Below are 22,829 nucleotides of genomic sequence, written 5' to 3'. Positions count from 1 at the left end.
GTTGTGAGATGGGACCTTAAACATTTTCTGGCTTTTGACCACTATTCTGGCATTCACTAGGCATGTGGCGGTCTAGTTCCCATTACACGAAGTATTATTTTATTTTATTTTTCTTCATTTTTTCTCTTTCCCCTCAATTTCCTAAGTGATTCTGACATAACTTCAATCGATTTTTCTCCTCATCTTCTTCAATCAATCATGTTATCAAAGCTTGGGAAAAAAACAAATTGGCTCCTTCCCAATATAATTCAAGCATAATTGAACAAGTGACAATGAAAAGCAAACCCCCCCCCCCACCCCACACACACACACACAACAAATCGTCCAATTTGAGGAAGAGGGAGAGTTCTTGTTTTTTAACAAAGTTAGAATCAGTTAGGGAAAGGAAGGAAACAAAAAAAAAGGTTTTAATGGGCACGTGACAGACACACACATGGTCAACATCGAAATAGTGAGTCAAAGGCTGGAAAATGGATTAAGGTCCAATCTCAACCAATATTTGGAAAACATATGTAGTACACAAAACTAAATTTTGGCCCTTTCTCACAACCTTTTTTATAAGGTTCTTTCTCACAAATGTTTACATTAAAAGGTCTTTTATGACAAAAAAAATGTATACTTCGTGTGTGTATATATATATATATATATATATATATATATATATATATATATATATATAAACGTTATTTCGTAGATTTTCGAAAAAACTGGGAATTAGTAACATTATTCTGATGATGTGTTGTTTTTTGTTCAATAAAGTTTATCTGTGATAGTGAAGGTGCACTGCGAAAATTTGAGTTTTCTGAGAGGTTTGTGTATACTTTTTTGATAGCCGATAAGAGAATAGATAACTGGTGAGAGAAGGAAGGAACAATAAATTTATAGGTGGTAGATCGAAGTAAATACATTAATTGTTCTATGATATTTTTTTTTTCTCTTGCTATGCTTCGCTCCTCATATAGTTGATATTTTTTTTATTGGCAATTTCTCATTATCTAATACGTTCCCGAACTTCTTGTACACAGTCAACGGCGTTTGGGCTTTTTTCTATAGAGTTATGGCCCTTATGGGTTTGAGGCCCGTCAATGGATGTCGTCGTATATTCCCTTTGTTTTAAGGGTGATAATCTGTCGCCCATGATTCACATAAAACACCCACCCTTATAAATAAAAGTAATTATGTTTTCCTTCTTATCAGTCTATCACCCACCACAGCCTTTACCCCTTTCACTCTCTAGTCTCTACTTCATTCTTCCTTCATCCTCGCCAACCATGCATTGTCGGCGCACCACAACCACCACCCTATCTTACCACCACAAGACGTCTTCTGAGTTAATCTTAGTGATTGGAATTCTTTTACCAATTGAATGACATTTTTATAAAAATTGTTGATTTTCCATTAATTACTTGACATTAGGATGGTCTCACATACAATTAGCATTACATTTTCTTAATACATCAATGACTATGTAATATACGTCAACAACTATTACTATACAACAAAAATTTATCAATACACAATCAACAACTACAGATATATAGTCGATCGCATTCAATTATACATATAAACCATATTGTGATTACCAACACCTAATAATAGGTATTTATTACTATACCCTCAAGAACTACAAATATACCACCTATTATTCCACCATCACATTTACAAAATTCAGAAATTATGACAAGCTATTGAGATTACTAGAAATTTAGAAACTCAAATGCCAGAAGAAATGGACACTTCAGATGATCAAATTATGCTCGGTTCAATTGCTACTACCGTAAGGAGGGAAGTGAATTTTACAACAACAACAAACAACAAAGGACAAAGGAAAAGAGATAATGGCTGAAGGGAGCAACAAAGAAAAAGGAAACCAGGTAATGGGAGACCCGACTGGCATTGTGAAAATCAGCTAGTAATTTGGATGGTCTGAACTCTGAAGTTGAAATTCAAAGGTTTAGTTAATTAGGTGCTAAGTGAAGCTTTTGTGAAGTATTTTCAACTTTATTTTGGAAGTATAAATCAGGATAATATAGTAATTAGAGGCTATAAGTTTTTATGGTCGACGCCCTTTTATATCAAACATATTTTGGAGTCTACATGCTAATCTAATTTAATCTCAGTAGTTGCGTTAAAAAAAAGGACTAATTGTTTTTTACCACCTATAAAAATCAAAAAAATATTTTTTTTACCACATATTAAATTAAAACTTGTATTTTACCGCCTAAGTTAAAACTTGTGGTTTACCACCTGAAAACGAAAAAATAGATGAAACCTTTATGTGTGGCTACCTAATTCAATTTTCCTCCAAATTTTACACCCCTATGTAATTTTCTTTAACTCTTTTACCCTTTTACCTTTCTATCTTTACTTCCATTCATTTTTGTCAATTTTATATGGTGGTGAAAAATTAAGTAAATTCATGAAAAATAAGAAAATGGGGGAAAAGAAAATAGTTAAGTACATGTAATCTTAGAAAAAGAGAACATATTAGAAATATTACTGTTAATGTGACGCCCCACCTAATATTTTAATCTATTTTTCAATTTTCAGATGGTAAAAAACAAGTTTTAAACTTTTATTAGGTAATAGAAAATAATTTTTTGATTTTTGTAGGTGGTAAAAACACAATTTATCCTATAAAAAAAACACATTTATAAAATTGTTATTAGATTGAAAAGTTTTCCAATGAATGCGATTAAATTCGGAATTTTTCGGTACGGTACTCGTATACTCCCGTAAAAGAAAGTGTATCGTTATTCGACGCCCACGTACGCTAATATCGCCCGCGTTTAAAGTAAGAAAGTACGATTTTGCCCTTTTAATATTCACCTCCTTTATTAATAACTAGTTGTTGGAGCGTGCGCTAGCGCGCACGCTCCCCCAAGATATAAAAATATGTAATGTGAATAGGTACATAGAGCTCATTACATAATATCACATACGTAATACCATATTACGTATGTGATATTATGAGAATAATGTGTAATATTTTGAGAATAATAACCTCATTATTGTTCCAAATTTACAAATCTTGTTTTCACTATAAATTCAATGCTAGCTAAACCCTTTATGCACTCCCTAATATCATTCATCCTTTACTTTAATATCCTTCACCCTTTGTTTTAGCAATGGCACAAAGTAATCGCATCGGAGCTCTATGTACCATTTTTTCCATACTCTTTGTTTTTTCTCTTTTGATCATAGCCAATTGTAAGTTACACAACTACTCTTTGTTTTTTCTCTTTGTGCCATTGCACGCTCCCCTAAGATATAAAAATATGTAATGTGAATAGGTTTATGTAAAAGATTGGTGTAAAAAAATATACCGTAAATGCAAACATATTTTCAATGATCAAGCTTGGACTTGGAGATAAATATACATACAAAATATAATTTATATTGGGCCCTTCAGTATATCTTACAATTCGTATCCACCCTTCAGTGACAAATCAGATCAAATGTATACTTTATTTTTGGAGTCCTTCTTCCTAAACATATTTGATGTAGTCTAACCATTAGATCACGTAACCAAACTTCGATACATACAACAACAAAAAAATCATGGAAAGTAACAAGGACTAACAACTCTAATACAATATCAATGTATCTAAGGAGGTTCGTGTCCAACAAATTAATTACCGGAAGTCATTATGTAAATTATGACAGATTGTGCGTCTTTTACTATGTTATGAGAAGCTTCTAATTTACTCCCTATGTTCCATTGCTAAACAATGATAATTGTGAGATTTTTAAAACTCCCGTTTTGTGTCTCCTTGTTTTTCATTTGATGATTCACGTATAAAAAATCATTGATGGATCTACGGTCAGATAATCTTTAAGCAGAAATAGGCTTTCATTTATTTTTCCAATATATGTGTCAATTAGATTATACTTTTTCTCCGGCGCTCCTTTGTTATTTGTTATATTGATTTAGTTCTCATCTGTAATATCTTTTCCTGCCATTCTTTGAATTTCAGCACAATAAAAAAATCAACTTTTAATAATTCCAATGCTTTGAGACTTTTAGGTGACCTTTTCCATACTAAACTTTCTTTCAAGGTTTTCTCTATTGTTCCTTCCAGAAAATTACAAATGCGAATTGCACTTTTGTCTTCCATTTTAACCATCTATTGTCGATAACATGATCTCCCAGCTAGAGATGTCACTTTCATAAATCAAAACACATAAACATGAAAACAAATTGTAAACAAGGAAAGACCCAAACATAAACTCATTTTAGTATCTAAAGTATTGGGAAAAAAATCAAGTTAGAAATGATGTTGTAAATATTTCTTTCCACTCTAACGTGGCATATACATCTATATGTTACAAAAAAAAAGCATGGTATATACATGGTTTGGGAACTGAATGAAGCGTCTGGATTGCTAAAAACTATTATTTACCATTGTGTTGCTTTAGTTGGAGCTCTCCCCTGTGCTTAAAATTACGATAAAGGTAACCAAGAGCAATATTTGATTGGAAAAGAGTTTCGCCAAGTCACTTCTTAGCTCACAATATTGAGCAAACCAATATCAATCTTCTCAACTTTCATAACAGCTGAGCTACGTGGAAAAACTTCAGTAATACACTCTTTGAGCTGAGAGCCTATGGATTTAGTCTATATGAACTTGTCATGAACTGCCACGAATACAGTTAAACAGACCAAAACAAATGGACATCAGTCTATCTTGTAGAATACAATCTTACATAGTACGGCATACTGGTATTTAAAGCTACATAATAATTGTAACAAAACTCGGCTATGACAACCTTCAAAGTATAGCCAACGATTCCCATTCCAAACTGCATATAAATATGTAATTTCCTGCAGGACAGTATAAAGATGGTTAGGTTGAGATAATTAGTCTGTTCAATGCTCAGTACATTCTTCCTTTCAACTGAATTTTTAGTTACCAAAAAGCTCACTTACAAAGTGATTCTGCTTGTCAATGTCAAAGCTGTTAATGGCACAGGGTTCTTCCAACAGTTCAAATGTTTCTGCACCTGCATCAAAAAATCAGACTGGTTGAAGTTTCCAGAGGTTTACATACCTGACTCTTAAATGAAATCAAAAGTGACATTTATCTTGATTACTCGGTCACATCTGATTCAAGATCATTTTCAAGGAATTAAGTTATACCAGTGTAAGTTTTCTTTTACAATCTTAGTTAAGATAATCAATAATGGCAATACGGATCATAAGAAACTTTAAAGTTTAACCTGCTAAATTTAGAATGTGGCCGTTGTTTTAGGGACGGAGAACCATTTCCCAACTTCAAAGTAGAAGTCTCACTTCTACATTCAAAATTTTCGGAAGATTAGGCATTGGTGACATCCCCGCACCTTAACCTACCATTGGTGACATCCCCGCACCACATAATCCCCTTGATAAGGTGCCCTGACCCGGAAGCAATAAACTTGGACACAGACCCACCAAAAACTAAAATAAATAAATAAAGGAAAATAAACCAAACACTCCATGTCTTGGGCCTATCAGATGTATAGACGCTGAAGCAAATTCGAGGTGAGCATCTAGTCAAAATGACAAAGAAGAGTACACATGAGAAATTTTAATTAAGTCCTATGTTGAAAAGCATACTGATCCTGAACAACATGAGAAGCTGAAAGGGGAAAAAAACAAAGGTATGTTCCTTTAGCATGCAAATCTTTCCTACAAACTGCTGGAGGATCAACTTCCCCATGTTTTCGATGGCCTATGCATAATCTGTAAATTATAGTCTGCGCATTTGGGGTGTATGTGCGGGGCTATTCCATAATGAGGGATCTACTTATAAATATGCTCTGCAAAGAAGAGAGGTGTAATGGGAAAATCCGTATTTTCTTGATTTGTATGTCATAGAAAAAGACATCCTACGCCCAAATGAAACAAAAGAAAAAAGACTTCTCAGTAATTCCACTATATATCTTAGTGTAATCAAAGCATCCAATATTTGGAAAGTTCTCACTGTCTCATTGGCAACCAGAAAAATCGTGTCTTCTTGTCCAGGCTTAAATAAGGCCAAGCTAGGACTGTAAGACAGATCATTAGTTCTTTCCTTTGTCAAAATAAGAAAATTATCTCAAGCTACAATCTCAATCCTTGAATTAATGAGCTTACTTTGTATTTTTAGACATGGAGGAGAAGAAGAAAAGATTACTGAAACTTGTGGAGAGCAACGAAGAAAGTGATGAAACAAAAAGGGGGCCTCTTGCTGAACATGTTGAGGATTTCCATAAATAATATGAATCACTCATTTCTCAATATGATAATGTCACTGGAAAACTTAAGGAAAAAAATTAACAAGCCACAACAAAAGAAAGAGAAGTTATGTTCCTCCTCAGAGTCAGAGTCTGGCTCCGACTCCGATCATTCATCCAAGGGGAAAGACACAAAAAATGGATAAAAGAGGAAAATGAAGACACTGATCGACTCTAGCAACAGCTTAATACAGTAACACTTAAAGTTGCAGATCTTAAAAATGAGCCAGCAACAATATGCAATGAGAAAATCTCGATTGAATCAGAGAACAGAACGCTACTGAAAAAACAACAAGATTCTGACAGAAAGGCGGAAGATTTGAATGTAGGGGTTCAAAGATTGGATTCCGAGAAATCAGAAATCCTGGAAGAAAAAGAAGAGCTAAAGTCAAAATTAGAGAACTTTGTGAAGACTGAAGCCGAACTGAATCAACAAATTGAAGAACTGATCAGAGATAGAGATAATCAAGCCGCGAAGAAAGAATATTTTATCAAAAGACTTGAAGAAGGGAACCACAATGTAGATAATTTGAAAGGCGAAGTCAATCAGCTGCAGAGTGAGAGAAAAAGCCTTGAGTTTGAATTAGAGACAGCTGCGCAAGAAATCTCTCGGATAAAACTGGAGTAAGACTCGTCGAAGCAGGAAACAAAACACTTAAAGGAGAATGTGAAAGTTGTTGAAGAGGAAAAAGTGTCTCTTTCTTTGATAATGTCACAAGTGACTGTTGAGCTCAAGCAGGCCCAAGATTCCATGGAAGAGCTGAAAGCAGAGTCTACCGACTCAAATGATAAATTGGCTGAGCGGGAAAGAGAGTTCTTATCCCTAAGGGAGATGCACGATGCCCATACAACTGGAACTTCTAAACAAATGAAGGCTTTGGAAGAGAAGACAAACAATTTGAAACTCAGTCTGGGCTCATCAAAACAGGAAACCGAAAACTTGAAGGAATCCAATGAAACCCTCTGAAGAAGAAAACAGTTCTCTCTCTCAGAAAATCTCACAACTGACTGATGAACTCCAGCAAGCACAAAATACCCTTGATCAGCTTCAGCTGAAAGCAGAGTCTAACAACTAAAAAGAAGAATTGGTTGAACGAGAAAGGGAATTCTCATCCCAAAGGGAGATGCACGATGTACATTCAACTGGAGCTTCAGAACAAATAAAGGCACTGGAGGAAGAGACAAGCAGTTTGAAACTCGAATTAGAGACAATGAGTAGTGAGAAAAAGAGAAAGAGGAGCAGTTTGGCAATAAATCAGAGGAGCAGACAGTTGGGTGAGGAGGTAGAAGAGTTTATTGCTCTGAATAGTCTCATGGAATCATACCATCTTATTCGATTAAATGTCTCTCGAATGCACTTCTCCATAGTTATGCAAAGAATCAAGGCAACATTGTTTCGTTTTTCCTTGTGAAAGAATGCATTCGCTTTTCCTTGTGAAAGAATGCATGAACTAAAAATTAGGTATAATCAGGTTCCATAATCTAATTCATATTGTATTGAACAAACACGAATAATTCAAAGTGAGCAAGATGCAGACAATATGAGCAAACACGAATATCCAGGTCTTACCAAACTGTCAAGATTTTCTCCATTTGATGTTTGTTCATACCAATATGATGAGAATCAATATAAATGACAATATGCATTTTCATTTTAAACGTCAAAATTCTAAAGAAAGTTCACATAGCCAAAACCCTCACCTCGATTGAATTCATTGAGTGTAGACATTCATTACAATTACAAATTTTTCGACGAAAGAGACAGGCTTGTGCGATTTCCACTTCAAAATCTTAAGGGTACCTACTCTCTGAAGAAAACACCTCAGTTTAAGAAACAGAAACACAGTTGTACAATAATCAAGTTCGTATGTACAGTAAAACGCACAACGCATTGCAGTAGCTTCTTACCATTGTTTGATACATCATATCGCGCGCACAAAGTACTGTTTTTCTTTGCACTTGATACATGGAACACCAACTCGTCTGTCAGATTGTTTACACTGATGCCGTGTCAAATGATTTTCTCTTTTTTTCCTGTCATAGGTAAAAACTAACAAGTCAGACAAATTCCATATGAACAACTGAGACAAATTCAATACAAATACAAGGAATATAAAATCTTGAAAACAATTCAGGACATGAATAGGGAAGAGAACAAACCAGCTTAAAATATGGTAACCAGTAACCAGTAACCAGTAACCAGTAAACATGAACTGACACACAGACAGTAAACATGAACTGACACACAGACACTAACATGAACTGATATTACAGAAAAATATTATAAGGGATAGTAAAGAAAAGTAATGTTTAAAATAAATAATGGTTGAATCTCTGCGTTCCTACAAAATATCAGGAAATACTCAAGCTGGCTTTAAGTCAACTCTGGAAATATCAAACAGGTATTATGCATATAGATTACATTGAAGAGAAATTTGCACACAAAAATGTGCATTAGTGATCAGTGGATCCTACTCAATCTATGTGCTTAGAAATGCATGACCTGCTAGTATAAAAATACAGTTCACATGGAAATATTAAATGTACTGATAAACTTAGGCCTCGATCATCAAGTAATGGTTCATATTAGAACAACACTTAAGCTATGTTATCTGGTAAAGGTAGAAACAAACCGTAAGAACATACTGATCTCAAGCTTTTCTCTGATCTATCCGTCATCCATAGAAAAGGTAGACGTCCAATACAATTATCATGAAGGCTTGACTTACCTGCAAAGCAACATAAGAAGACAGGGAAAGAAAAATTAATAGAAGTTATCTACACAAATACATTATATTGGAGAAAAACATCATGCATATGACAATATTTTAAGCATATTCCATAAAATAGTCAAGATCAGCTACATTAAAAATTCTCAATGACTCCTAATATTGTACTGAAGGGTAGCAAGCGTTGTCTTGAGACAACTTTTGCATCAACGCTGTTATGTTGATTCCATGCCCGTCTCAAGTTCTTGCTCAATTATAGAAATTTTCTTGCTTGTTGTATGTGTATTGTTTTTACAAAACAAATTCATCTCTCCCTCCCCCCCTCTCTCTCTCTCTCTCTCTCTCTCTCTCTCTCTCTCACCTTACTCTACCTATTCACACTCGTATTTTAGAAAATCAATCTGTTTCCAATTTGGGACATGTCATTTTGAATAATTAAATAAGAAAAGAAGCGTCCATAAAACATGTTGATCAATAGAGTCGTCCTTTGACTGGATCCACCAACAATTAATGAACAAAGTAGCTTCCCAAACAAAGCTAACCTACTGGGTACCAAATCCGATGTTCATTGATTAAAATATAATGACATGGTAGCTGCTCACTATTAATCAACTTAACAATCTCTAATCTAACAACCGCGAGAAAAGAATCAAAAGCAAACACAACAAATATCAGAAGAACAAATCCAGATCCAACGATCCTCAGAACAGATCTAAAATCTGAAATGCAAATCAACAAAACCCTATATAGCTGGGTGTTGTGTAATATTTCAGAACAGACCATGCCAGCTAAAAATTTCAATCCTCCATTTAATAAAAGTAGTAAAATATTCAAAACTTAAACAACAACTCAGACCTCACATCTTCGTGGAAGTACTGAAAGCATCTTAAGTGGATCACAAGTTCACAACAAACAAAAACTTCAATATGAACTCATTTCAGTAAGCGTATGAAGATGGTCGTTTTGGTTTTTTTTTTTTTAGCAAACCACATTTAAGGAAAAACTGGAAAGGCGAGCACTTTTAGAGTTACACTCTTCTTATAATTATAGTAACAAATTATAAAGACGACAAGATCATCAGAATCAAGAGCACAAGTAAATCGAATTTTTCATTCCATTAGAGCATCAATCCGAGTATTTCTTTTATATTCTTTTACTACCAAAATTAAACTAACATGCTAAACCAAAATCAGCTGTAAAACAAAAAAAACAGCAATTCATACCGCTGACTTTGCTCATTAGACGATTGGCGAATCTCAGATATCTCGTTGCATCTGCTGCAACAAAGAGTGTAGACAATTACAATTAAGAGACGTCAAGACCAATCAAAACAACACAATACAAAATCAATCCTAACTAATCCACTCACCTTGCACAACTTCAAAAGAAAATCAAACAAAAAGCTAAGAAACATATAGGATCATTACCAAATAGATAAAGCGAACCTGAAAAGCTGAAAGTAACAAGAGTGTGGTTCAAATACTTGATACAATGCTCCAAATTGTTCACATCCGCAAAATACATGTTACTGTCATCAAACATCACACAATCAATTTCTAAAATTCATGTCACTGTCATCAAAAATCACAATCAGTTTCTATGAAAACAAAAATAATCAAAATCAAAATCAAAATCAATACCCTGACTTCAAATTGAGTTCGGCGATACAGAAAAGTGAGAAGTTTAAAATACATTGCACGAAGACGGATTAAGAGCTCGTAGTTTCTCCGGTTTCACTCCTTTCTGTTAAACACCAAAGCCAAACCCTAAATTTTATAACTCATCGAAGAACCCAAAACCAATACGACATCCATATCCACCAAATCAAGCCGATTCAAAAAACAAATTGAATACAAAAAGAAATCAAAACTAACAAAATTCAGTCAGGAATCAAAACAAAGAAAACTCGAAAATGAAAGTCTGCAAAGAAAACCTAGCGATTCAGAGCAACCTTAACACATAAATTGTCGAAGAAAGATCTGAACTCAGAAACCCGAAATTGAAAAGCATACAAAAAGAATTGAATAAGCCGACTAACCGCAATGGAGCCACCTGAATCCTAAGACCATAATTCTGTCTTTCAATTAGAATCCGTACAATACCTTTGATTAGGATGATCAAAGATCGAAGAAGAGAAAAGTAAGATTGAAGAAGAGAAAGGTCATGGCAGATCTAGGTAGAGAGAGAAGAGGAGAGGCAGAGCTGAAGAAAGTCGAGAAACCAGAGAAAGGGAATTAGGGAAACGGTGGTGGATGAGCTTGCAACGTGTCATGATCTGGTAGAATGGCAAAGGTGTAATAAAGGGAGATGAACGGGGGTAAAAGGGGAAGCACACTATTGCTGCAATAGTAAATGGAAGTTTGTATGTTTTAAAGGTATATGATAATAATAAATTTCTAAAAAAACTCATCATAATTTTTGTAATAAAAATAATAATAAGAGATCTTGTGAGAGGTACTTAGCATGCGAGAGGTACGGGGATCGATACCCCGCATCTCCATATTGTATTCGTGTTGTTTGACTTTGTTGGCATTTAATTTATAATAATAATAATAATAATAATAATAATAATAATAATAATAATAATAATAAAAAGTTACAAGCTTAACAAGCTACAAAGATCAAGTGAACTACAAGAAGTTGGAAGGGAGCCGAGATACAATCTGGGCCCCCACTCCTCTAGCTATGGCGAACCCGATCCTGCTGAAAATGTGGGCAGCTGCCCGTGCCCCAATGTCCTGAGCCCTAGAGTACGTCTGGACCCGCTTCAGTAAAGAAACAGCCCCTTTATCTAATTCCCTAAAAGAAGAGAAGGAAAATGGAAAGAAACCGTACCCCAAAGCCCTACAACGTGCCGCATACTTATCCTGCTTCCGCTGCGCTGCAACCGCCACAACCCGTCCCGGAACGAAGCCTGACAACCCAGATTGCGTCATAGGGGAAGACCCAGTCAAGTCAACACACACATCTAAACCGCCATCCCATGAGTAAAGCAATATATCTGCAGGACGAAGAGCTCCATCACTCTCACTAGTCAAGCCAACATCAACCTCCTTGCGAGCAGAAATCCCCGACCGATAGCAAATATCCAAAAGGGTATCACGAACAACATAATAATAATAATAATAATAATAATAATAATAATAATAATAATAATAATAATAAATTATAAACAGTCGCACACAGCAATTGCATCGACAACAGGGCTGCCACGCACAGGTATTGCGCCGGCGACAAGGAGGCGGCACAGATCTTGTGCGTGGAAGCCGTGTCACCGGCGCAATTCCTGTGCGCGGCAACCCTGCCATCGGCGCAATCTATGTGCGCGGCCGGATTAATCAAATAAAGAACACCTAAAAACTTCCCATGGCTGTGCGCAGACCAGTATTTATATGAAGGCCATCAAGAAAACAAACAGTATTTGATTGAGGCCGGAATAGTGAGATTATTGATTGATCTCTTATTGTCTTTCACGCTCATCGAGAAATTTTCTAATGCAGATCCTTTTGATTTGGTTTTATGTCTTCTTTATTTGATAATAAGGGACCTGACCAGCTTACCAGTGGGAGGAACCTACTCCGGAGTCTGCGTACCAAATTATACTATAGCAGTACTATAATACTGGTTTCTGGAGAAGTCGTCATCTGAAACTCAAAGGATTGAATTAGTTTTGATAATATTGGTTTTATATTATTATTATTATTATTATTATTATTATTATTATTATTATAAGGAAAACACCAAAACGTTACAAGCTTAACAAGCTACAAAGATCAAGGGAACTACAAGAAGTTGGAGGGGAGCCGAGATACAATCTGGGCCCCCACTCCTCTAGCTATGGCGAACCCGATCCTGCTGAAAATGTGGGCAGCTGCCCGCGCCCCAATGTCCTGAGCCTTAGAGTACGTCTGGACCCGCTTCAGCAAAGAAACAGCCCCTTTCTCTAATTCCCCAAAAGAAGAGAAGGAAAAAGGCAAGAAACCGTAACCCAAAGCCCTACAACACGCCGCATACTTATCCTGCTTCCGCTGCGCTGCAACCGCCACAACCCGACCCGGAATGAAGCCTGACAACCCAGCTTGCGTCATAGGGGAAGACCTAGTCAAGTCAACACACACATCAAGACCGCCATCCCATGAGTAAAGCAATATATCTGCAGGACGAAGAGCTCCATCACTCTCACTAGTCAGCCCAACATCAACCTCCTTGCGAGCAGAAATCCCTGACCGATAGCAAATATCCAAAAGGGTATCACGAACAACATTATGACGATGTTTGATACCCACAATCCCAGCACAAGACACGGCATGATCCCCATAAATGTCCCCGTCGAAAACCCGGGAGCAAGCAGAACACGGCGTCGAATCAGAGAACAACGGAATACCCAACCGATAGCAAAGAACCGAACGATAAGTCTTACCGTTCATAGTCTGGCCTAACCCCGAGATGGGGACTGCCCGCAACCAAGCCGAGGACTGATCCCCCTGCTGTGATTTCCATAGGGCAACAAGACGCGAAGATAAGGAGTAGGCGGATTCCGCATCAGCAGTAACCTTCGTGAAATATATGTCTGCCAGTTTCTTCATGAGTGTGGGGGCAGCGATTTCACTAGGGCTACGCATAAGGTCGGTCTCCACGGTCCTATTGAATAGACCAAGGGCATCATCAAAGGTCGGTCCCGGACCATCAACACCTGAAAGCCGAAGAAGCGAATCCTGCAAACTAGAAGACTGCAAACGGGATGCAAGAAAAGCATAATGCTGAACATCACCAGCTGAATAAACACCCAATCCTCCATAAGAATAAGGCAAGGTGGCAAGGCGCCATTGCCAGTCACCGAACCCAGGTCCCGAAGCAGTGACGATGCGCTCTAAAGAAGCCCGCAGAGCCACATCAAAAGATAATTGGGCCGCTTCGAACAGATGAGGCGGACAAGTGCGCATAGCAAAGTAGAGTTTAGAAACTCCAGTACACGCACGAAGTAGCAATAACTCACACTGGGGATCATTAAGCTTGGCTACAGCATCCATCAACACAACAGTCTTCGACACACGCTGCGAAACCAACTCCTTACAAAAAGAGGAATCCGTACTGACTGGGCCACCAAGCAACTTAACACCAAGCGTAGGACGAGCAATATCCGCAGGAAAGACACCCTCTAGACGACTGCGAGGGTCCTCCGAAGGCCAGAAAACCTCCGTCTTCTCAACATTAACATGGAGACCTAAACGAGGACCCTCCTCCAAAATCAACTCCAAAACCTGTCCAACCACCAAAGTGTCACCAACGATAGTGCCATCGTCCAAGTACCAAGCCTGAAGAGATAGATCAAATGAGTCTCTGATTCGACACACCAATGGATGTAGAACCAGAGAAAAAAGCAAAGGGCCAAGAGGATCCCCTTGCTGCACACCCTGACAAGACCACAAGGTATGCTCCCCATAATACAGCCGCGCTGGAGAAGAGTAGCAGAATTCAACCCAACGCGAAAGAGCAGGACAATGGAGCCGAACCTCACGCAACAAAGCCGTGACAAATAATAATAATTATTATTATTTTGAAAAGGGTAAAATCGTATTTCACCGTAACAAATGAGTGCGTTTTTAGAAAAATGAGGGCGTCGTTTAAAAGACCCCAAAAGAAAAGGAAAGAAATACACTCCCCGGGAAGTCCATAGTTCAAGAACTGATTTCACATTTTCACTCAACTCTCTCTCCTCCCTCACATCACCGGCGGTAGTGACAGCCACCAGAGGCACGACCGTTTCAACGGTTAGTCGAAAACCATCCTTAATCTACTATTCATATTCTTATGCTTATCCATTTTCTTTGAATTTTACCCTAATTGATTATATCTTCTATTCAATTGAATTTCAGCCCTTATTTTAAGTGCAATCGTCTCATCTGCCGCCAGAACCTCTATTGGGATCTCCGCTTAAATCTTCTCCAGGTTCGTTCATGAATTCTCGTTAATTTGAACTTCCTTTTACTTCTTTGGGTGTTTTAGGGTTTGCCGCAAAGTTTCAGTTTCGGTGACAATGTTGGTGATTTTTTGTCGATATTACTCGAATTTTTGTGTTGTCTCATTCATTCCGTCTTTCCGCTCTCTAATTGTTGACAAATGAAATTAATTTGATTAACTAGCTATTATGGACTTGTATGATGCTATAGTCACCCCTGATGATGCAAATTACCGTAGATAGGGACTCATATTGGTGTTTACTGTTTAGTTACAATTCAACACAACTGGAGAAATTTTCTCGTGCTCATCAAAGAACGCAAATTCAACAACTGGTGATATTGAAGTGTAAATGTAGCTTTGTTTTCAACAACTTTGGCGAGGCAAATTAGAAAACTTTGCAACCTGCTGAATTTTATCCGAACCCTTCACTCAGTGCCAAATGATACTGCTTTGAGATTTAACCTTAGAGAGTCAAACATTCATAGTATAAAGCTTTTAAATGACACTTTTCGCCTGTTCTTTATCCTAGAGACTTTTGAGCTTTTAAATAAAAAACTGAAAACTTTTTGGGTTACCGAATACTTCGTATACCTTTAGGAAAGGATTTATATATACCGAGTCTACCGGTGTTATGAGGGGAGGAAGCTAACTGGATTTGACATCACGGGTCAAGGGAACTCCGAACATCATAACTTAAGTTGTTTGGTTCATTGGCACTTATTTAGCTAAAAGATACTCCGTACTTCATAGAATATACACTTTATTGAAAATGTGATGACAAGATAGATAGTTAGCAGATTTCATGTGAACTACGACAAACGGTTGAAATTGAGTTTGTGAACCTATAAATGTTCTATAGACATTGGCGGAGCCACGGACCACTTTGTGGGGTCCTTGACCCCACTTGAATTATTTTTTTTCTCTTTTTATAATTAAAATTTCAATTTAAAAAAAAAAAAATTACATAATTTTAGTGAAAGTTTCATCAATTTTTAAATAGTGACCCCACTATCTCGAATTTCTGGATCCGCTACTGTCTATAGATGTAGATTATTTTCTTATGTGCTTAAAATTTAGCACTTATAGTGATTTACATGAAGATGGGAATTGCATTCTTATCAAAAGGAAATGATAGTTGTAGCTACATTCTTTGAAGTTAATTTAGTTATTACTCATTTTTCCACCATGCTATTAAATACCAACAACTGTTTGATTCTCTCTCTGTCTATGTTGCTCCCTTTCATCTCAACATGTATTTCCATTTGCTTGAAGACATCTCTTTGGTTGTCCACCGTGTTCGCTTTCTCAATCTGGTAATATGATCCTTTTTCTCATTTGATCTATTGGGGTTCATTTCTTATGGTCCGCACCCACTAGTCTGGTTTTGCCACCGGATTAGAATAATCATGTAACAGAATAGAAAGATGACATTAAGTGAAAAGGTATGCATATGATTATGGTTTTGGCATGTAATGAATGCCCATGTAGGGCTGCCGTCTTATGCATTCGTGTATTGTATGCATAGGGCTTCAGTGCCTCTAAACTTCGTTGATAAATTCATTTCGGAAGTGTGTTGCCTAACGTGTAGAATAGTTTCCTTTCTCTTTAAAGGCATGCTTGGATGGAACATAATGCATTATGGGTAATAAAAGTCAAACAAAAGAAAATGAAGGTGAGATGTGACTATGTGAGAAGAGGTGGTTGCAAGGGGATGAAGTAATGGAGGTTTGACGAGAAAGGAGAAAGGGAGAAACCATTACCCTCATATGGAGGTGAGGGTAGGGGTGCGTAACTATTATTCTCATGATATTTCCTTGCATCCTTCCATCTTCCTCATACCAACGCTACCTCATTCCCTCTATCACCATCTCATCCAATTCATCACAACCTCTACCCACTTTCATTTTCCTTAGTTTGACTTGTATTGCCGGATATACCCCCTTAATGCATTAACCTTAACCAAGCATGCCCAAGAAAGATGGCAGGAATACTTATATCTGGGTGCTGATCCCCCCCCCCCCCCCCCCCCCCCCTTTTGTTTTAGTGGCGGCTTAACTTTGTCCATATCCCAGCAACCAAATATTTAGCTCTATATTGATTCTTCCGTGCTTGCAAATGGTTGGTTATGTGTTTTCTTAGGCATTATTTCCCTTTAAATGCATTATAAATTATGTTACTTGTGGAATTCTAGAATATACTTTTGAAAGATTAATTATGTTTTCATGATCCTGGGGTTACACGGGGTTTGATAATTTGTTATGTTTTTCCCTTGTTGCTTCTACTATTGCAAATTTTTCTTGTGTTCAGTTCGTATTGATCAGGTCTGTTGGCATTGAATGCAGAAGAGCATTGTTATGCTCTTCAGACTTCTGAGGATTACTGTATTTCTCCTGTGTGTCACTGTGTTACTGTTGCTCCTTTCTTATCCTTTGACGTCTTGGTGCAATCATGCATCATTTCCTCTCCTTTACTGGAGTATCTAGTATTTCGAATATTGAATTTGGCTTCATCTAATATTTGAATCTCGGTAGGTTAATGGCAAAATCAAAAAAGAAAGGACGAGGTGCCAGAGTAGCCTTGGTCTCAGACTCAGCGACAGAGTCAGATTCTGACCATAATCCTCTCCTTTACTAGAGTAAATATTGAATTTCATTTCATCTAATATTTCAATCTTGGTAGGTTAATGGCGATATCAAAAAAGAAAGGACGAGAAGACGGATTAGCATTGATCTCAGACTCAGAGACAGAGTCAGATTCGGACCATAACCCTCTCCTTTACTGGACTGTCTAGCATTTCAGATATTGAATTTGATTTCATCTAATATTTGAATCTCGTCAGGTTAATGGAGACATCGAAGAAGAAAGGACGGGATGCCAGAGTAGCATTGGTCTCGGACTCAGAGACAGAGTCAGATTCTGACCATAATCCTCTTCTTTACTGGAGTATCTAGTATTTCAAATATTGATTTTCATTTCATCTAATATTTGAATCTTGGCAGGTTAATGGCGATATCAAAAAAGAAAGGACGCGAAGATGGATTAGCATTGGTCTCGGACTCAGAGACAGAGTCAGATTCTGACCATCATCCTCTTCTTTACTGGAGTATCTAGTATTTCAAATATTGATTTTCATTTCATTTAATATTTGAATCTTGGCAGGTTAATGGCGATATCAAAAAAGAAAGGACGAGAAGATGGATTAGCATTGGTCTCAGACTCAGAGACAGAGTCAGATTCAGACCATAATCCTCTTCTTTACTGGAGTATCTAGTATTTCAGATATTGAATTTGATTTCATCTAATATTTGAATCTCGTCAGGTTAATGGAGACATCAAAGAAGAAAGGACGGGATGCCAGAGTAGCATTGGTCTCAGACTCAGAGACAGAGTCAGATTCTGACCATAATCCTCTTTTTTACTGGAGTATCTAGTATTTCAAATATTGATTTTCATTTCATTTAATATTTGAATCTTGGTAGGTCAATGGCGATATCAAAAAAGAAAGGACGAGAAGATGGATTAGCATTGATCTCAGACTCAGAGACAGAGTCAGATTCAGACCATAATCCTCTCCTTTACTGGAGTATCAAGTATTTCAGATACTGAATTTGATTTCATCTAATATTTAAATCTCGGCAGGTTAATGGAGACATCAAAGAAGAAAAGAAGAAATGCCAGAGTAGTCTCAGATTCAGAGACAGAGTCAGATTCTGACCATGAGAATCAGAGGGGTCGTACTGTACTTACAGCTGTTAGGAAGGCAATTGACAATGGAGAGAAAATTAGTTTGGAATGGAATGCATCAAAAGTTCCCTGTGGGGAGCACCGAATAACCTTTGGCACCTATGTTGGTGTAATTGCACGTGAGCGAGTGAACATCAACTTTGAGGAGTGGGGTCATCTTCCGCCAGAACTTGTGAATGAAGTTTATAATGAGATCACTGTAAGAATATAGTGTTGTATGCATTAAGTCATTAACCTTAGACATTTAGTGTCATATGCATTACTAATACAACTTATGCAGAAGGGGTTCACCGTTTTGCCCGATCGAAGAGGTTGGGTTGTGTCACGAGTTTCTGAGCGTTGGAGAGCTTTCAAATGTAGATTGGTGAAGAATTACCTGTACAAAAAGTCTGGAAAGATAAGAAAGATGGCACCATCGAAATATCCCTTCATATCTCAAAATGATTGGGAGAAATTTACTGCCTATTGCACTAGTGATAAGTTTAAGGTACTATTTCAAAATTTTCTTTACAATATTGGTCTTTTTAACAATTAGACTGTATGTGTGTACTAAAGTTGAATTATATCACATGAAAGGAAAAAAGTGAGAAAAACAGAGCAAGGGCAAATATGAAGACGACAAGGTACCGAGGAGGTCGGAAAGGGTACCAACATTATGAAAAAGAAATTGTAAGTTTGTTCAATTTGTTTTAGCACTTAACAGTAACACTTAGTATGCCCCCTTTATATTGAGATTATGGCTCTGATATTGTTGTTGTTGTTGTTGTTGTTGTTGTTGTTGTGGTTGTTGTTCCCTGATCAAATTGTGTAATGTTAGGTGAAAGAATTTGAGTCACAGGGGATCCACATTGAAAAGGTGCCTCGACATTTGAGTTGGCTCAAAGCTCATGCAAATAAATCAGATCAAAGCTATGCACCTGGTGATTTGGAAATTGCTGAAGCAATTGTAAGATACTTACATACTTCCAAATCACATAAAACTTGTTTTGTTATCATTTGTTTATTTGATTTGGTTATTCACGGTTTGATGGCAGAAAACCCTAGACGCTCAAGCTGGAAAAGGTGTATTTTCTGCTACGGGCAGAGATGATATTTTAGCAAAAGTATTGAGGAAGCCTGAGCATGGTGGTGCTGTCAGGGGTGTTGGATCTGGCATCACAAACAAGGAATATTTCGGGCCTGCTGAAAGGCCAAAGCTTGGACAAATGATGGAACAAATTCAAGCATTGCAATCTCAAGTGACAAGAATGGCAAACATGCAACAGTTTATGATGGCCTATTTCATGGGATGTAGCCAACCATCAACCATGCAGTTCCCTCCGGAGCAGATGAGACAGTTCATGGCTGGTGGAGTCGATGGCCAATCTGACCAAGTTGGTGGTTCAGGTGGACAAGTTGGTTCAGGTGGACATATTGGCGGTTCAGGTGGACAAGTTGGTAGTTCAGGTGGACATGTTGGTAGTTCAGGTGGACACGTTGGTGGTTCAGTTGGACAAGTTGGTGGTTCAGGTGGACAAGTTGGTGGTTCAGGTGGACAAGTTGGTGGTTCAGGTGGACAAGTTGGCGGTTCAGTTGGACACATTGGTGGTTCAGGTGGACAAGTTGGTGGTTCAGGTGGACATGTTGGTGGTTCATGTGCGCAATGGGGGGGTGGTCAGTTTGTCCCGTTTGGAGGCGGTGGTCAGTTTGGCCCATTTGGAGGCGGTGGTCAGTTTGGCCCATTTGGAGGCGGTGGTCAGTTTGGCCCATTTGGAGGCGGTGGACAGTTTGGCCAATTTGGAGGCAGTGGACAGTTTGGCCCATTTGGAGGCGGTGGACAGTTTGGCCAATTTGGAGGCGGTGGACAGTTTGGCCCATTTGGAGGCGGTGGGCAGTTTGGCCCATTTGGAGGTGGCGGCCAGTTTGGCCCATTTGGAGGTGGTGGCCCGTTTGCTGGTAACAGGCAAAATGTTCCTGAGTCCCTTGTTTCTTCTGAGCCTCGGGCCCACCGTCACGAGCCTGAGAAAGGCCACGTCCCTGAGCCTGATACAGGTGATGTGCCTTGATCCCATCATTGGTGACCAGACTTTTCCTGAGGTATTGGACATTATCACTTTTTTCTCATAATTGTCTTTAATTATCTTGTTTTTTCTGATTCAATCCTATACTGGATTAATTGACATTAAGTTAGGATTGCTACTGCATATCATTATCTCATTTCCTCCTTTCAATACTGCATATTTTCTGCTTGATAGGGAGTAGTAAACAAATGGGAATGAGGAGGGGGTATGGGAGAGGGAAAGCAGTATGAATTGACGATGCTTGATGATAGCAGGCAAACAGGCATTCACCTGTGACTTGCGTAATAATTTAATTTGCACATGTCCTAACTATAACATATGTCTTTGTTACTCACGCGAAGTGAATAATTTAAGTGTTTTGCCTAGTTTAGACAATAGTTATGGTTGATTATTTCTTCTTAATCCATATTTTTAACTGTGTTGTAGAATTGTATCTTATTGAAGCTCCACCCACCTATTCAACTGATGGTATTGGCAAGGTCAGAGATCTGTGGATTTAATATGAACTACTCCATATAATTTACAAATCGAGAAATGTGGCGACGTTGACATAGAAGTATGAGAGAACTAACAAGTAGAGTATTTATTTTCTTTGTTTTTGTACTTGGTTTGTAAATATTGAATATGTTAAGTTTAACTTTAGTTCTTCGAATCATGTTGTCATGGAATATATGATTTTTTTGAATTGGGGGATTAAACATATGATTATTTTGAATTGGGGGATTAAACATATGATTATTTTGAGTCGGGTGTGCATGTGGGACTTATTTATGGTGGATGATAGATGTAACATGTAAAATGTATGAGGTTCAAACAACAGGTTGATGTATGGGGAAAAGAAAGAGAGCGAAAAGAGCAGTAGTCTTTTACAATCACACTCTTGAGAAGTTGAGAATTAGGGAGGCTAGAGTAGAAGGAAAGGGACCAACCACGCACAAGCGGCATAACTCTTGAACGTTACAATCCTAAATTACTTCTTTCGGAAATAGATGTTGAAACTAATCATACAGTATTATTTTACATAATTGCATTTGTGTTTTATACATTGGCACAAAAAAATGTGATCAAAGACGGTTGATGAATAAGGTATAAGTCGGCTTGTTGCCGATTAATCTGAAATTAGTTGGAGACTTGGAGTTAAGGTTAACAATTCCGTATAAATGTGCCTTTCATGGCTTCTAGTTTGAGTACTTGAATGGTAAATGTGTGCTTAGACATTGTTCTCTTCACCTGATTTGACATGGTTTTTCTAGAATCTGGCCGGGAGATTATGCTTCTTCCTGGCCTGATTTGATTTGAATGTTTTGTGTCCGTTTTTTTTTTTTTTCCTAGTCAAGTCTGATTTTTGTCCTCCTAGCTTCTTCAATCGCATATACCAGCTGGAGTCCTTTTTTTAAACATCCATTAATTGTCTATGTTTCATCTACAAAATATTGCTTATACTTGTAACATTTTTACTTTAAAGCTCACTAATACGTAACATTGACTATCAATAATATTTTACATAATCACATTTGTTTCTACTTATTTATTAAAATTCAAAGTCAGACATAACATGTGGATAGTACGAAAGGTGAATTGTTACGCGTATAAAAAAATTGATGAGGATGTATCTCATTAACTAAATTTTCAAGCGCTCTCAAGTCCCGAATCCCGATGGATCACCAAAAATCACTAATGCCCATAATAGTGTAAAATATACTTCCTCAGTTCCGAAAAAATTGCACCATGTTGACTTCACGCTTCCGAATACATCATTTTGATTCGTTATCTCTCGAATTATGTATAAGTACATAATACAAATCTACAAGACGACTGAAATTCAGCTGGTACACCTCAATAGCGAAGCACACTTGGTATACCACAAGTCTCCTAGGTTGGACTTGGGACACATTGGGGTGCGCCAATAGACGGCTGATGCGGAAGCGAAGTGTGCAATCCAATGTTCTCATTGATAAGGTGGCCACTTTCTTACTTCTTGGAATGTGACTTGAATGTTTCTGCCTTATATATGATGAAGCAAACATGACACAAGCACTAGAACCCAATGTTATTGCTTGCAAGTTGCAAGGGTGTA

General features: G+C 37.5%; 1 protein-coding gene across 17 annotated transcripts; it reads left to right on the top strand.

Moving 5' to 3' along the window:
* Positions 1–14,617: 14,617 nt before the first annotated feature.
* Positions 14,618–21,496, top strand: LOC110785510 (uncharacterized). Of its 17 annotated transcripts, none has more exons than XM_056839987.1 (15): positions 14,618–14,758; positions 14,864–14,936; positions 17,480–17,548; positions 17,628–17,696; positions 17,788–17,856; positions 17,948–18,016; positions 18,108–18,176; positions 18,268–18,336; positions 18,428–18,496; positions 18,588–18,891; positions 18,976–19,179; positions 19,269–19,361; positions 19,510–19,638; positions 19,727–20,768; positions 21,179–21,496. In XM_056839987.1, the coding sequence occupies exons 3-14, from the start codon at positions 17,484–17,486 to the stop codon at positions 20,735–20,737; spliced, it is 2,220 nt and encodes a 739-aa protein (XP_056695965.1). In that variant the 5' UTR covers positions 14,618–14,758; positions 14,864–14,936; positions 17,480–17,483; the 3' UTR covers positions 20,738–20,768; positions 21,179–21,496. The 17 variants fall into 17 exon arrangements, with proteins under 17 accessions (XP_056695965.1, XP_021845653.1, XP_021845657.1 ...); XM_021989961.2 differs by having other exon boundaries at positions 18,973–19,179; XM_021989965.2 differs by lacking the exon at positions 17,788–17,856 and having other exon boundaries at positions 18,973–19,179.
* The last annotated feature ends 1,333 nt before the right edge of the window (positions 21,497–22,829 follow it).

This window comes from Spinacia oleracea, chromosome 1 (assembly GCF_020520425.1).
Source record: "Spinacia oleracea cultivar Varoflay chromosome 1, BTI_SOV_V1, whole genome shotgun sequence".
Lineage (NCBI taxonomy): Eukaryota > Viridiplantae > Streptophyta > Magnoliopsida > Caryophyllales > Amaranthaceae > Spinacia > Spinacia oleracea.
The sequence above is the reverse complement of the archived record's forward strand: the minus strand, read 5'-3'. Positions and strand labels throughout refer to the sequence as shown.

Excerpts from the sequence above, each read along its gene's own strand:
- LOC110785510 (XM_021989961.2), top strand. The coding sequence starts at position 17,484 with ATGGCAAAATCAAAAAAGAAAGGACGAGGTGCCAGAGTAGCCTTGGTC. Across the intron at positions 17,857-17,947 it reads GTCTCGGACTCAGAGACAGA|GTTAATGGCGATATCAAAAA; the intron begins GTCAGATTCTGA and ends GAATCTTGGCAG. Across the intron at positions 19,639-19,726 it reads TGGAAATTGCTGAAGCAATT|AAAACCCTAGACGCTCAAGC; the intron begins GTAAGATACTTA and ends GTTTGATGGCAG.